This window comes from Tenebrio molitor, chromosome 9 (assembly GCF_963966145.1).
Source record: "Tenebrio molitor chromosome 9, icTenMoli1.1, whole genome shotgun sequence".
In the NCBI taxonomy this organism is placed as follows: domain Eukaryota; kingdom Metazoa; phylum Arthropoda; class Insecta; order Coleoptera; family Tenebrionidae; genus Tenebrio; species Tenebrio molitor.
The window spans coordinates 6,984,106-7,000,334 of record NC_091054.1 but is presented as its reverse complement, the minus strand read 5'-3'; the positions used below and the strand labels follow the sequence as shown (position 1 = coordinate 7,000,334).

Sequence of the window (16,229 nt, the reverse complement as noted above, 5' to 3'; positions counted from 1 at the left end):
GCATCCCGGATCGCTGCCGGGATAATGGACGATCACCCAGAAGTTCTTGATGGACAAGTCCATTAGATGGTCGCTGGTATTGAGCGAATCATTCGGCGTGGAAGTCATCTTGAATACGACACGTCTCGGGGGTAATTTTTACCGAAAGATACTGCGAAAAGTGACGTCGACGGTTTATTTATGAGGCAATTATTTTCACGTATCGTTTTACAATTTTGATTTATTTTAAAAAATTATCTCGGACGCACCACTCACCCTCTCGACGAAACTGCCACAACTGCACTCTAGTAAGATTCAAATAGCAAACCCCCGAAAGCCGTTATCCTATTAGAATTACAGTTTTGTGAACGACCTTGGGTGGTTGCGGGGCTACTGCGAATGAACGTCTCTTTGTCGATTTAGTGGTTTTAAGGGGGATGAAGCGAGACGGAGGGGTGGGTTTTGGTTTGAGTGGTGAAAGAAATGTCTGTACGTACCCTTATTCCCGTTGGGACTTATTGTGTTCTTAGAAGTTTTTGTTACTTTCTTTACCTGCAAACTTTCCGAAGTACTCTACCGTTACATCGGTCGTGCTCCTATGTAGAGTATACCTACTAGAGTTATTTGCATTTTTGCTGCGAGGTTTTATTAGTTGAACAGACAAGAAAGAAAAATATTCTGATAAAATTATCACTGCTGCCTCCGATTGAGTTTTTGCTTCATTTGAAAACGATTGAAACGTGCTTCTATTATTTTATATTATATTTCAGGTATTTGTGTTATTGTGTTATTACATTGCTAATAACATGTATACATATGTATGATAAAGCATATTAAATATTTCACATTCTTTTTATTAAGACTGAAACAGAATTTCGTTTATATAAAATGTCAGTGATATAAATTTTTGAAATGCTCAAGAAGTGGACAGAGCATGCTTAATATGTTCTTGGCAAATAATTAAATGAATGCTAAGTTTGAGAACAGTCTTTGCATAACTTCGCCTCTTCAACTTGTATTTTTTTTGTTTCTAAGTAAATCTGAAAGGTTCACTTACACTTTCCTAATAAAAAGTATTCTGATGTAAATATGAAGTTATGAATTTAATTGTCACTTTTCCGCAGATAGTCAAATAAAATGGAACTGAATCGAATCGAACCGTTAAAATTCGGAAGGAATATATTAAGCTCGAGTAACCTACCGTGGTCGATGAGGGTGAGATGCGTCTGAAATTCTGGATTTTTCTTTCTTTCTTTCTCTTATCCTATTATAGTTCGTCTTTGTCTAGCAGCTATTTTATCTGTGTATGTATGTATTTGAGAGGACATGCTAAATCTGTCAAGCTGTACATGTTTTTTTTTTTTTTTTCTAACACTAATATCTTATAGTTTCCATGGTGCATTTGAGCTCACACCTTATGTTTCCCATAAAATACGCTTTTCTCTATAAGACACGTCGTCAATAGCAACGTATCTTATAGAGTCATAAAATACGCTCACACATATTATTCAAGTAACATTTTATTCATCATTTTTACAGTAATTATCACAAAAGTGAAAAGTACAATTATTGAATTGGAACTGCCAGATTAGCTTCGTGCTCTTGTTCCTAACATCTTCTTCTTTAACTTCTGCTGTTTCATCCAATGCAAGTGCCCGGCCATCGAAAACTGGCAATCTTTACATTTTCTTCAAATGATTCTTGCCGTAATTAACTTTTAATGAAGTTCTACACACTTACCCCATATCAAGAAAAGCCAAAATGACATCTTCCGTTACCTCCGTGATGCTTTTTTTATTGTTCCGGCCTTGAAACGAAACATACACCTTTTCGTATGCACTTTTAGACTTCATTGGTAACAAATTGCCCCTTTTTTCTTATTTCTTCTGGAACGTTTTGGCACATTTCAACGATGAAAATTGTTTTTTTCCAAATTTGTTGATGTTATTACCATAGTACCCACGGCAACCTTGGCATTTTGCGCCTCGAATAATTTCTGAATTTATTAAAATTTCTGATAAAATGTTAGTGTTAGAAAAAATCTTGAAGACAACGCGTGTTTTATAGTTTAAAAATCTCGACCTATTAAATCCTCGCTCCCAGCGGTCCCTCTGATTTAAACTACGACTTCGATTTTTAGATCGTCTATAAAACCCTTGTTCTCTTAATGGCTATTTAGTTTATTATTTTATTTATTAAATTATTAGTCGAAACGAAAGCTAATGTACGAGTATGTTTCGTTCGCTGTCGTAGGCATTCAGTTACTTTCATTCACGCCGAAACTTTGAATATTTATTTAACCTTCTGTCATTTTTTAACGACTCACAGAGTTTACCAAACACCATTCGAAAATAATGAAAAACATGTTTTCCATCCTTCAATATATCGAAATCAAACTTTTTCCTATTATCTGTAGGGTATACATCCCATTCTTGTTTTTTGTTAGCCATCTTCATTTAATAGCGATATTACGACCAACATTTCCTGTTCAAAGCTGGATTTATCCGCTAACCATAAACAAGTAAAAGTGCTACAACTAAAGTCTTTTTTTTTTTTTTATAATCAATTGTCAAAGTATTGTCAAGTTGGCAGAAAATTCGAAACAGTGAATTTTATAAATCACGTTTTGAACATTGATTTTTGAAATTGTCACCGATCACATTTGACAATTTAAATTTAAATTAAACACGTGTCTCAAACTCATGAACATATGCAACATAACCTCAATAATGATCTAGGGGAAATCTAGGGGAAACTGAGACAGAACTGGACCGACTGTCAGTGATTTTTTAATATACAGTTTGGTCTTTTACTGTATTTTGACATTGACAATTGATTATTAAAAAAAACGAACTTTACTTGTATAGTCGGACAAGTGTGTGTAGAGCTATTCGATCACACCAACTTATGTTAAGAATTTTTCTACAACAATACAAATCAATAAAATAATAAAAATATAAAAAAAAAAATCAAGGAGAATGTTTACTTCTGTGTACAATGTTTAGGTAAAAATGAAAAAAAGAAACTGGAGATTAAACAATGGTCGTCAAATATGCAACCAGATATACACATGTAGTTTTTTTTTTTTTAATTTTACGAAAAGAACGGAGCGGCCCCTGGGTCATGTCCAGTCCGCCAGATGACAATTTTCGGCTTGTAACAGTCTTTTGTACCAATTAATTTATAACTAAAATATGTTCTCGAAAAAAACCGAAAAGAAAAAATGAACAATTTCCTGTAATTAACACCAGACATGGATGTTAATAAATTACATTAATCTAAAATTAGCAGCTATGAATCCGAAATCGTATGTCGTTACTTGAATTCCACGCTTGAACTGCATTAAAAAAACACAGATTAGGTCTTGACAGTTGACATTCATGTAATCTATTTCAACGGTGGTTAATATTTAATGTTACAACGAATTTAATTGTATACCCAGGATCTGACGAAAATTGAAATTAACAAGCAAATTAGATGTGGGGGCTACAGTTTTGTCGGATCTATCTAAAAATTATATTGTCAAAAATTTTGAAAACCAAATCAAATTCTTTAAAATGACGTTATTTTAGATTCCATAAGTAAGCATATCAATCGCAAACAAACACATACCTACGTATCTACAAAAAGCACAGTAAGAATTATTTTACTATGAACAAATAGCAAATTATCCAAATCATTACAATCTAAATTATAAAAGAGTACCTAAAATCTAACAATTATTGGAAGAAAAATGTACTACAAAATACAAAGTGCGGAATTTCTGTGGACAACGAAAAAAAAATTATCCTGGAGGGCTAATAAGTGATAATATAATCAATGCAATAAAATGCCCTCATGCGGTCCAACATATGAGTCAAGAAGTTATAGAGAAGAAAATTATTCCCTATACTTTTCGCTTTCAACAAGTGGAGAAATCAAATTAATATACAAGTTGTTTCACGTAACTTTCCGACCCTGACGAACTTTAAAGACAACCAGTAATACTTTTTTCATTTATAACTGTGTGCAGTCGCGAGCAATAAATTTTGGTCGTCAAGGTCATTCTTTGACGCAATTGAAAATGCTCCATTGTAAAACAGTCGCAAATATCGTAACCTATCATCATGTTGTATGACATTAATTGTCATTTTTTTCTCAATTTTTTGACACTTTGTTGACGTGGGCATAATCAGGCACGGAATTTTTTTAAATTTGTGACAATCTAACCAAATTTTGAAATGACATTGACGACCAAAATTTATTGCTCGCGACAGTATAACTTTCATTAATTATTAATGATAAATAAAATTGTACTTTTTGGTATCTAGCATTTTGTGACTACTGAATATTGAGTTGCATACATTCGGCGTACGAGTAGATCTCGGAAAGTTACGTGAAGTGAAACACCTTGTATAATTGAAACTAAAAAAGAAAGGTCTGTGTTAATGTACGTGAAACTGACAATTGAATACTTATTAGAGAGAAAGAAAATTATATAAAAAAATCAAATATGTATTGCCAATTCTTCACTTTCATTTAGTCTTGAGTGATAACAAATTTGTTCTACTGAAAAATCTCATCAGAATTGTAAAACTTTTTTGTATTATTATTTTGTATTAAGGTGGAATTGAACTGTGTACATATTTAAAAAAAGTCTGGAATGCAATACAACAAATAAAAATTTCCTTCTCACAAGACCAGTGAAAATCTTTATTTAATTCTCGGATTGCAACAACTTTTGTCCTGATTTTGAAACAATTCAATTCACTTCACTAGATTTATAAAATTTTGTAAGTATGTAAATGTAGGTACATTTAAGTTTGCAATTTTTTTATTCTTTCTTGCTGATTTAAATTTTTTGCTTATATTTTTATTATACACTCAAGAGCATAACTATAGCACCACCCCCGATTTTCCAGATTTTTTCCCTAAACCTTTAGTTAAGATAATATGGCTCTAGAGACTCATAAAAGAATCAAAAAGAATAATAATCAGCAAGTGTAGTGCCAGTTGTAAACAATTTGTGTGATTTATTGCAGAAAAACTGAAAATTCAAATGTGCATAACTATAGCACCACGCAATTTTAAATAATATGTCAATTTTTTTTTACAAAACGTTCTTTTAAGTCAGTAATGGTGGGTTGCCCCCCCCCCATTTTTCCTAATTAGCTTAAAGATTCTAGAGTTCACGCTGTCTACCAAATTGTTATGTGTTTCAGGCTCTAAATTGCTCCAACCATTTAGAGCAATTTTGAGTTCATTTATGGTTTCGTAGTGTTTGTTATCCTGATACAGTCGACGAACCAAGGTGCCCCAAAGGTTTTTAATTGGGTTCATGTCCGGGGAACAGGAGGACTACTCTAATAAATCGATATTTTGAACTTCGAACGACCTGATCGACTTTCTGCTGACGTGTTTCTGGCCGTTATCTTGTTGGAATAGCAATTGTTGATTGTTGTTGTTGTTTAAAAAAGGTATCAAATCTTCTTCGAGAACGTCAGGATATTCCCTGCTATTCATTTGTGTTGACAGGTAAGCTAGCGTTAGAACCTCTGTTTTGGTGAACGCTCCCCACACCTTTAGAGTGCCACTACCAAAGTTTCGTTTGGAAAAGTATTGCGGTTCTTTTCTCAAATCTCTCCAATAGCAATTAAATCCGTCTGGCCCATCTAATTTAAACATTTTTTCATCAGGAAAAATTATCTGAAAAGAATATGCTTCAAAAAAACTTAAATTTTTTGAAAATTCTTAGGTTGAATTCTCCTAGTGGCAGTTCATGTTCTGATGGACAAATTCCAACCTAGCGGTTTTGTGTCTAAAAAGGAGTCTTGGAGATTATTTCAATTTTTGACGTACGATATGTTCATTTTTACTCAAAATCCTTCTTATTGTCCATCGTGAGACATTCGCTCCACATTCTTGGGCAACTTTTCAAACTGTTGCTTGCTGTGACAATTATTCTTCTCACAGTCCTAGGCGAAACCGCTTTTCCTTGGGCTGCCCTTTTTGTTTGTGCCATATTCAGCAGAGTTGCTTAAATAATTTGACACAACTTTGCGGAATCGTTCAATTAATTCTTCAAGAGATTTCGCCCTTCATTTTGAAAAACCAAAATTTTACCCTTTTCCAACTCAGAAAAATAACAACCACGAGGCATTTTGAACTTGACTCTAACGAATTAATGACTATTGTTGATAACAATTTATCGATTGTTTATGTTAGATAGTCGTGGCATGGCCCGGGCCACAGTCATCTTTCATTTTATTTACTTTTGTTATTTAAAATTGCGTGGTGCTATAGTTATGCACATTTGAATTTTCAGTTTTTCTGCAATAAATCACACAATTTGTTCACAACTGGCACTACACTTGCTGATTATTATTCTTTTTGATTGTTTTATGATTTCCTAAAGCCATATTATCTTAACTAAAGGTTTAGGGAAAAAATCTGGAAAATCGGGGGTGGTGCTATAGTTATGCTCTTGAGTTTAGGATGTGAATCGGTGATGGAACACTCGTGTGGACTAAACCATACTTCATTTCGGTAATTGAAAAATTTTTATTTAAATTTTCCACTTTGTGTCTTCATTCCAAAACAAAATTTTCTAATTTCTCATTCGAACGTTCTTGCCCGCCGTCCGTTATTGCGTCAGCTGTCGACCTTCCTCAGTTTTCCCCGAATTTCCGTCCTTTATTTCCGGCATCGATTAGCCGCGAATTTCCCACGGTTAACGGCGATCCTCGCATAGAGGCAATAACTCAAATCCGTCGTAGGCAGTTTGACAGGATAATAGGAGAGCATTTCGTGTCCTAGTCCCGGATCCTGCGCGCATAGCCTCATCTCGAATCCGCCGCCCCCGCCGTTTTTCCTAACTGTATAAAACAGACGTCTGCCGTCACGACGACCTGTGAGCGTCCGTCGACGGTTGATGATAGGACGTGTTGCATCTGAAGCAACAGTGTGTATTGTTTTCGATTGGCGCCAGTACGAAGGATGGCTGTTTTCGGTGCGCCGAAATTTCTCATTGGGACCGGTATTTTGATGTCTGCCTTATTTTTTATGGTAAGTCCAATGGACATTTTCATCTGTTTTTAAAATATTTCTTTTGGTAAATTCTTGATAGTAGCATGACTTAAAAAATTCTTTGCTGAAATCTTTTTTATTGGCATTTCAATGACAAGTATTGGTGGCGGGATTTTTATTCGAACGAAAATCCCCTCTAATTGGACGTTCCACAGAATCTTTTCTCAAAGTCACGTCTAACGAACTTAATACCATTAAATGAGAAAACAACAGAAAGATAGTTTCCTTTAGTTTGTTGGTCTCGATGATCAGATTTCGTTTAATTGGAACTAACGTTTGCTTCGTTGCACCCTCAAAGGAAGCGTCAAAGACAGACATTACATCTTTCGCCAGTTCACGCGGATCGTGATTCAGAGGTACGATAGGTTGGATCTACAGATTTAATCAATTAGTGTTTCGATCCGACATTAATCCAACGCGGGTGAAATACAGTCGACACAAGCTCGGGCGAGTGTAAAATACGCTTTCGTTTTCCGTTTTGAATGCGTTTCGAATAAAATTCGTTTAGGAGATTGTGACTACGTGAAATGGCGTCATAAAATATCACAATCTTGAAATTTGATATCAATAGGTCTGGCTCAATCATGAAAATAATCTCTACAAATACCGCTCGAATGCGCCATTTTATTTGAGAGAAGTATTCGACAAATAGAGGTATTAACGATGGCGCATATAAAAGTGTTTGCCGTCGTGATTGAAGAGCAATAATCAGCTTTGGTGGATTTAATTCCTTCCAGGAGTGACGGTTCGTGTCCTGAAATTTTAATGAGGCGGAATATAAATGAAGTGCAGCGGAAAATCAGGAAAATGATTTATTTAAATTCTTTAAATTGTTGCATATTTTATTTGCAGAAGATGTATTTATCATTTTTAATTTGTGATGACTGGAAGCTCGAATATGATATTTGTAATCCTTGTTAATGGTGTTATTAACATTAAAACTTTGCTATTGAAATTATGTAATGTATTTTTTTTCCTAGATTTCATCAATGTAAGGGTATTTCACGAGTGATAATGAGCCTGAGGGAATTGAGAATGCAACTCACAATACATTTGCAAAGTTAATGTGGATGTTTGTTTTCTGATTTAAAAAACATAAACATAGTTAGTTTCGAAAATTTTGGCATAACCGTCATTCGCATGGTTAAATGAAATTGTGAAAAAACGAAGAGTTTTTGGTAAAATGTTTATTGTCTGCATAAACTCGCAACGGCAGAATCATTTTTATTACATGCGCCATAAATCAGGATCATGTCTGTTTTCTCATTGTTAGAATACATTTTAATCGTCGCATTTTAACTTTTTCGTAAATGTCAGTTGTGACAAATAAAATTACTGGAAGCAAAACAATCATGAATTCATAATTTCATTTCAAAATAATACGATATTTAAAATAGCCACGTTAACTTTGGAAATGTATTGTGGGTTGCATTTGCAATTCCGCCGGGCTTATTATTACCCATGAAATATCCTGTATGTCAATAGTTCCATTTCCAGTCAAGTCGAAAAAGGTTATCAAGATTAATTTTCCTCCCAAAAGCAACCACAACAAGTCAAAAACATAACTCGAGTTACCCACTCATTTTTAAATTAAAAAAAAATAGCTATTTTACGAATTCATTTGAGTTCCTAAAATGAGTATTTTCCGGACTCAATCTTAAAAAGTTGCCACGACAACTTTTCCGGATCATTTAGGTAAATAAAGCATAATGGTTCAATACAACAATTACAACAACTTTATTTGTTTTATTATTTTTATCTGGTTACTATGGTGGTGTGGTAATTCAAATTCAAAGTTCACTCTTTTCGAGAAATATTTGCTCTGACCACATTAATCATACATAATAAGAGGTTTTTGGGAGCTTTAAAAAAACAATATTGTTTGTAACACGTAGATACCTAAAAAGTTCTTGCGGACTCATTTGCTATTACAGACTCGGCTATCACCTCGTCCGGAAACAGCAACGATTCGTCCACAAAAACTGTATTTTAGGTAATGGGTGTTCATTTAATATTCTGGTAGCATCACCTATGGAAATCTTTTATTTTGAAAAACGGATGTACGACATAACCTCACTATAAAATAACAGCATGATACCAATTTTGATAAAAAAGTAACACAATTACAATTCACGCACAAATTAATCAATTTATTAAATGAGGTGCTGGAAATGTGTACCTTCTTCTGTTAGTAACAATTTGTGGCACGTTCCTGGTTTCCTACACAAGGTTCAGTCTGTTGCGTTGCGATAACTGACGTATTGAAGTGTGGGGAGCATTTTGCATTATTTCTCTTGCAGTTTCAATAACTGCAGCAGTTCTATTTTTTAACGACCGACCTGTGGTGTTTCTTCGGTAAACGCCTCCAGTTTCACGAAACAACTTTACACACCGGCTCAGGTTTTCCGGTCAACAACAACATTGGGAAATTCGGCGATAAACTCTTCTAAGCAGTTTTGTACGGAGTAGATCCATGAACTATTCACTTTCAAACCATCGCGAATTCGCGAAAATTACTTTCAATCAAAAACGTTTTCTGCTCTAACGTGAACACCAGCAAAACAGTAAACCTCTCTGAACGCAAATGTCAAAATATGACAGTTCTACTCTAATTTTACTAACCGGAAGTTCAAACGACGACATGCCTTAATAAAAACAAAATATTTCCATAGGTAATATGCACTACCAGAATATTAAATGAACACCCGATACTTGTAACAAAAATAATTATTTGAGAAAGTTTTAGTTTAAAATGAAATGTTACTGGGTTATAAACATTTTCCAATGTTACAAATTTTCAAGAGTCAATAATTGATGAAGAATTATTATTATTTGAGGGTTTTGTGTTTCGTTTTCTATCCGATGAAGGGTTGTTGTTTTTAGTTTTATGTTTATTTCAGTTCTTCATTTTGTAACTGGCACAGTGTCATCGAACTCGCTCAGAAAGCAATTTTCTTTGTAACTTTCAAGTTCGCCCTCGACACCGAACGATGATTTTCAATGGAAAGTGACTGTGATGGGGTCACAATTAAAACAAGCAGCCTACAGAGCAACCATTTTGATTCACAATAAGTTCTCCAAAGTCAATTAAGTATTAGTTAACTTTCAGTCGAAGCTTTTGTTCCATTGTTGCTTGCAATAGTGAATAGATAAAACAACCCTCTTGTGTGGATATGAATTAACTCTGTATCGACTGGAGTACACGTAAAAGCGGAGCGCTAAACACATTAATATCGGAATTCAATGCTTCGCTTTGATCTCATTTGCTGAACACGCTCCACTGTAAATTGTAATAATCGCCCAAAATCTCTTTCACCTGCGTCCCGAAATAAACACGTCGTCGTATACTGTTAAAAGTCGATATCAGAAAGTCCCTCCCGGTTTTCAATTAAATCGAAATTGAATTTTAGAAAAAGCGGGATATGGATATGATTTACAGATACGACGATGTTTGCCGATGTCATAGAGAAAACCTTTGTCCCCTCTAATTGGACATTAGCGTACTTGAATCCCGTAATTCCGGGGAATAATTCCCGGTTAAGTTGACAGGAATTCCAATTTAATTAGGCCATGTATTCACGAGGGTCTCGTTTTATTGCGATGCCCTAATGGTCTCACTGTCCATTAAATATCTAATTATAATCGATAACGTTTTATGAAAGCTATTTAATATATTTACAGAGTTGGCCTTTCCCGAATCGTGCTGATACGATACGTTGATTATTAAATTTTTGATTTATTCCAGGGCATTTGGCAAATTATTAGATTTTGGATCCAATAAAACCATCAATCTTGTTTTATTTCGGTTTGAATTTTTTTCAGCCAATATTGCTTTAAAATTTTCGTTGAAAATTGAAATACGAGTATATCTTCTTGTTAGCAAAGCACAAAAAAGAAAATGTTAAGTCAAGCTTGACTTGATGAAATTCAATTTATGAAAACTTTGAACTCGCTTCGTTGAAATATTATTCATTGCTGTTTACCTGACGCATAAGATTTACAAGATGCGGAAGTTTCGGTCAAAAAAGTTTAGTAAATGAAAGATTTTTTATTAAATAATAAAATCATTTGGGATATAATATAACACTATAGTTCATTTTTTAATGCTGTAGAAAAAGTCAGGCAGCCAAATATACACTTTCAATAGTTCACTAGATTACTATTTCAATTTTGTAAATTACTTCAATCCATGATGCCATATGCCACAATAAATGCATTAATGTCAATTCGTGTCACTGTCAATTAGGTATTAATTTAAAGGCTAGTTTGGTCAAGGGTTTTTATACTTGATTTTCGATGGGCTGCACACTGCACAGAACAAATTATGTTCACCGAAAAAGTCACCCTCATCCGTATTAGGAAAAACATGATTTTGAACATTTACAAACATGTCTGTGATGAACATTCGGAACTTAAGGTTGGTGATACGGTTAAAATAAAGAAGAGCAGATGTGGGAATTGGATGTAGGTATTGAAGTGACTGTGGAACCACTGATTATACACCTTGGAGAGTCTGATGACGATTCGGATTAACCGGAAGAATTCGAAGATGAGAGTTGATTTTTTAAATCCATAATATGTCTGAGTTATCGTTAATGATTGTTTCTATTTAAGTACTAACTTACTGCTTTTTTTATTCATGAATTCTAGATTAAACACATTATTAAACACGTTTTCTCATTTCAAGTAAATTTTTTTATCGAATGTCAAAACCTTGTCAGACTGACGGAGATTTTGACAAACAGAATTCTTAGCGGCATCGTGGATCCATATCTATTATAAATGAATTTAATGTATCTAGGCAGCCTTGATGACTGTATATTGGGTTGCCTGACTTTTTCTACAGCATTAAAAAATGAACTATAGTACAGTAAATATGCTTTGCAACAGTCACTTATTTCTTATTGTTGTATAATTGGTTGCATAAACAACGAGGTAAGGTAATAATTATTATGTAATGTAATAAATAGTTATTTATTTAACGAGTTCGTGTGTAATTTGGGCTTTTTTTGGCATGAGTGGGCCAGTTTAAAACTCGAGTGAAACGAGAGTTTTAAAGGTCCACGAGTGCCAAAAAAGCGCAAATTACACAAGAACGAGTTGAATACAACGTTTTTTTGTTCGACGAGCCCCCCCAAAGGCTCCAAATGGCTGAAAATCTTTAAAATTAGTTTGACGTTTCGTTTTGACAAGCTGTCAAATTCATCAAAATCCGTTTACACAGGAGAAAATTCTCAAATTCTGACAGTGTCGAACAAAAAAATAATGTTCCCAAATGGCAGGAAAAGTTTATTTATTGCTTTATTAATTTATGCTTAACACAGTTATACAATTATTTCAAAAAGTGTTTTTGTAATCACAGTTAATTAGAATAACAAGAGTAGGTATGATTTATTCGAACCTCAAGTAATATCGTTCATTTTACAACAAAAATAATAATTTTTGTTTGTGCAGAATAACAAAAAGAAACCTTTCAAGAAACGAATGTTTAAATGAAAAATATCAGAAGCAACGACAAATAAAAATGTATGTTTGTCACTTGCTCCTTTATCACAATTCCAGTTTCATCACATCTTCAATATCTGCATTTTTGCATTATACGTAAAGGAGAACAAACACTTTGAAATTTATCGGAGACGTTAATTTTGAAAGAATTCGTCTTTCTTCTCATTCTTTAATAACATGTTTATAACTTCGGTTCAACATTCCGCGAACGTTCTCGACGACAAATATATTGCCAGTAGAGCAAATATTAGTACGCTACGAGGACAAATATTAACGTTGCATACAAAATGGAACTTTAGAATTTCGTGTAATTTTTTCCGCTTCAATCAATCCTTTTTTTTTTGTTTATTATAATTAAAAATGAGACCGAATTTCAGGTTATTCGTTTTTCAATTTAGTCAAGCTGAAATCGATTGGTATTAGTTGCGAGACGCTGCTTCAACATTTTTGTCATCACTCGTCATCGTTGATCTGATAATACATTTAATTGTATAATATTTAATTTAATAAGTTTTCGATCAGATTCAGAAAAATCGTTATTAGTGTGTAAGTTACACACACTGATTTCGCTGAAAATATCACGTCACTGGTAATTTTTATGGAAATTATTGGGTTGTCTGTTTTAATGTGTTCATCGATCCGACGACAAAATATTATGGAATTGCGTTGCGATGTGTTCGATGCAAACATGCATGTTCAATCGTTGGAAAAATGGAAACGAATAATCGTGAACGTCATCAATAATCTTGTCATTGAAGCAAATTCAAATCAATGTCGACCGTTTGTTTGAATTATGTCGTTTGAATTTTTGACAAATTCGTTCTCTAGGTAAAATCGGATGAAACATGTGATATAGAAATAGAAAACACTCTTAGAACACTTCTGTCTCCACAAGAATTCCCCACGATCCAGCAGCAAGCGTTGCGCAAGGACCTGTTGCGTCGGTTCCAGGAGGCTCTAGAAAAGGCCAACCTGGACGACGACATGAACTACAAGAGGTCTCTGAGCTCGCTCGCCCAATGGGACAACCTCCCAGACAAGCGGAATCTGGAAGCTCTAGCGCGGGCCGGGTACGTGCGTACCTTACCATCTCAAGACGACGAAGATCCCAACTACAAGAGAAGTCTTGCGACGCTGGCCAAGAATGGACAGCTGCCCACTTACCAGAATAACGACAGCAAAAGAGGGATCGAGTCGTTGGCGAGAAACGGCGAGTTGACCACCCGGCGCGAGATTCAGGAGTTGCTCGACGAGCTGTACAACAAGAGGAACGTCGGGAGTTTGGCTCGAAACTTCAACTTTCCTACCTACGGGAAAAGATTCTTGGGGAGTTTAGTTCGCAACGGAGATTCGCAGTATAGCGGGAAGAGAAACATCGCCTCTTTGGCGAGAGAAGGCGGAAGGTTCGTTGGGAAAAGAAACGTGGCGGCTATGTTGAGACAGGACAATTATTTAAACGGACAAAAAAGTAACGAGAAAGTCGAAGGACCGGAACTCGACAACGAGAAGAGAAATCTAGCGTCGATTAAGGCTCAATATTCGGGAAAATTCAAGCGAGCCGTCAGGAGTAAAAGACAAACAAGCTACTACGACGACGAGGGTGGAGAGCTTCCCTCGCCCGTTTATCAGAATCAGAACGTGGACGATTATGAGGAGCTCGTGAAAGCGTTGACGGGGATTTATCCTAATACCGACAAGAGATTTCTAGGTGAGTCATAAGAAGTTTTTATTAAAAGGAAAATTAATTTTCAAGAGTGAAATTTAATTTTCGAGATTATCCTTCGAGCATATGCGCCAAATTTAGCAAGTTCAGAAATAATAAGCGTGCAGTTTTGATGGACACGGAATATTGATTCCGGGGGACGTTGTGGATTTAGGACTTTAAGCAAAGACGAGTCCTTTTTAGTACAGGGGCGGGAAATTGGATTTGTATTTAATAAAGGAGGTTACGGAAAATAGGGTCGGGTTTCGTTCTCTATACTTGGGAAACGACACGTTTTACGACGGCTTTATCCTCTTCATTTTGTATTTACTTTTTTCGCGAGTTTATTTTTTATTTACGAACGCCGAGAAGTTGATAAAACTTAAGCACAACGAGTTCCACTTCGAGTGTGCTCCCTGAAAATGGAAGAAACCTCATTCTGCATATGCGTAGTTTAATTTTATGAAAATTTCATTTTCATGATTATTAATGAATTTTAAAATTTTTAGGCTGTACTTGTCGCAATCGCTGATGAATGCTGTTTTGCCATCGAGGCGGACTTTTTTAAATGTTTTGTTTGATTCCGCGCCACACATTAATCAATATGACGCCTGTCACATGTTCAGCTGAAAGAAAATAATCGCATCCCGATAATGGTTCGTGCCATGAAAACATTTTTACTGTCATTATCTGACTTCCGCTCAAAGAGCTTTCATAAATAGTTGAAAGTGTTTTTTTCTTGTAAAAGCTGCGTGTTTCTTTCTGTCCATCCAAACATATTATCGAAGTGAATTATGTAGGCTCGGTGGCCAAAACTGGCTGGTTCAGGCCAACCTCACGCTACCGATCTCCTGAAAAACGGCACATAGGCGCCCTAGCACGCCTGGGTTGGTTGCCGACTTTGAGAAACGTTCGACGGTTCAACCGATCCGGTAGATCGACCCGTGGGGAAGGCTGCAGGTTGGAAAATTGGTAGCTGTTTGTTCAAACGGGCGCTGTCAGAGTTTCCCGTCAAAAAGGCACATCCATCATTCACCGCGACGCCGGAAAACTTGAAAAACGTATTGAATAACGGGGGTCCTGGAAGCCTGGGGGCACGCCGCGTCAGACGTTTGCCTTGGCGGGAACCGCGTCAGCGCCCTCTCGTAGATGAATGTTTAGTAGCACGGATTGTTGATGTAGATGAGGAGGACGAGGAGTTTAATAAACGGGGATTCCTGCTTTATAATTCCTCGGCCACGGCCGTAACTTAGTCTGAATGTTTGTCGTAACTTAAATACACGCGCACATTCCGCAAACATTTGCGTAATCTCGCCAAAGCAATTCTCCGTTTCTTACCCTGCAAATACGGAGGGCAAGATTGGAATTGTTGGTCGACTCATAAAGTCCATTTTTCAGGGAGACTTCCTCAGATGGGCAAGCCGAAGACGACGCCGTCGCCGAAAACTCGCTTTCACTAGGAGACAAGAGGTTTCTTCTGCAGCCCGCCGTCGATAAAATTCTGTTGAGGAAGATATTTATGCACCCCAGGACGCATCCGTTTCTTTCAGATCTCTCTTAGTCTGTTTAATTTGTTTCAGTGGTTCGGTCACAACCTCATCACATATCTGATCCCACCATATCCCTCGAGAGTATATCAAATCGATAATTGGTAAAACGATATTTTTAATAAGTCTCAATCAAGAATATCATCCTGAACATATTATCATTAGAGGTTAGATTAGATTAAGGCCAAATGATAATTTTTAGTATTGGATGTTGCATAACACTCATACAGGGCTGGAACAAGGATGACAATACTTTGCTGTGTACGACAATAGACTCCTCCTAAAAGTATATATTGACAATAAATGTACTTGTAGACAATAAGAGTCGGATTTTACAACGGCTTCTGTCTTATTTAAAATTAGTGTTAACAAAAATAAATGTGAATATTTAAACGTCAAATAAACTTTATTGACACTACTCCTTCCTCATT

At 35.6% G+C, this 16,229-nt stretch overlaps 1 protein-coding gene and 1 long non-coding RNA gene across 3 annotated transcripts; one reads left to right on the top strand and one right to left on the bottom strand.

The window, feature by feature from the left end:
* Positions 1-1,481: 1,481 nt before the first annotated feature.
* LOC138139117 (uncharacterized) lies at positions 1,482-1,921 on the bottom strand. The gene is made up of 2 exons (XR_011162213.1): positions 1,720-1,921; positions 1,482-1,667 (listed from the first exon to the last, which is right to left on the bottom strand). It is a non-coding gene; the product is annotated as an uncharacterized lncRNA (long non-coding RNA).
* Positions 1,922-6,850: 4,929 nt separating this feature from the next.
* Nplp1 (Neuropeptide-like precursor 1) lies at positions 6,851-16,216 on the top strand. 2 transcript variants are annotated; one of them, XM_069058816.1, is made up of 4 exons: positions 6,851-7,023; positions 13,378-14,257; positions 15,052-15,211; positions 15,650-16,216. In XM_069058816.1, the coding sequence occupies exons 1-4, from the start codon at positions 6,955-6,957 to the stop codon at positions 15,810-15,812; spliced, it is 1,272 nt and encodes a 423-aa protein (XP_068914917.1). In that variant the 5' UTR covers positions 6,851-6,954; the 3' UTR covers positions 15,813-16,216. The 2 variants fall into 2 exon arrangements, with proteins under 2 accessions (XP_068914917.1, XP_068914918.1); XM_069058817.1 differs by lacking the exon at positions 15,052-15,211.
* The last annotated feature ends 13 nt before the right edge of the window (positions 16,217-16,229 follow it).

Excerpts from the sequence above, each read along its gene's own strand:
- Nplp1 (XM_069058816.1), top strand. The coding sequence starts at position 6,955 with ATGGCTGTTTTCGGTGCGCCGAAATTTCTCATTGGGACCGGTATTTTG. Across the intron at positions 7,024-13,377 it reads TGTCTGCCTTATTTTTTATG|GTAAAATCGGATGAAACATG; the intron begins GTAAGTCCAATG and ends TTCGTTCTCTAG. Across the intron at positions 14,258-15,051 it reads TACCGACAAGAGATTTCTAG|GCTCGGTGGCCAAAACTGGC; the intron begins GTGAGTCATAAG and ends TGAATTATGTAG.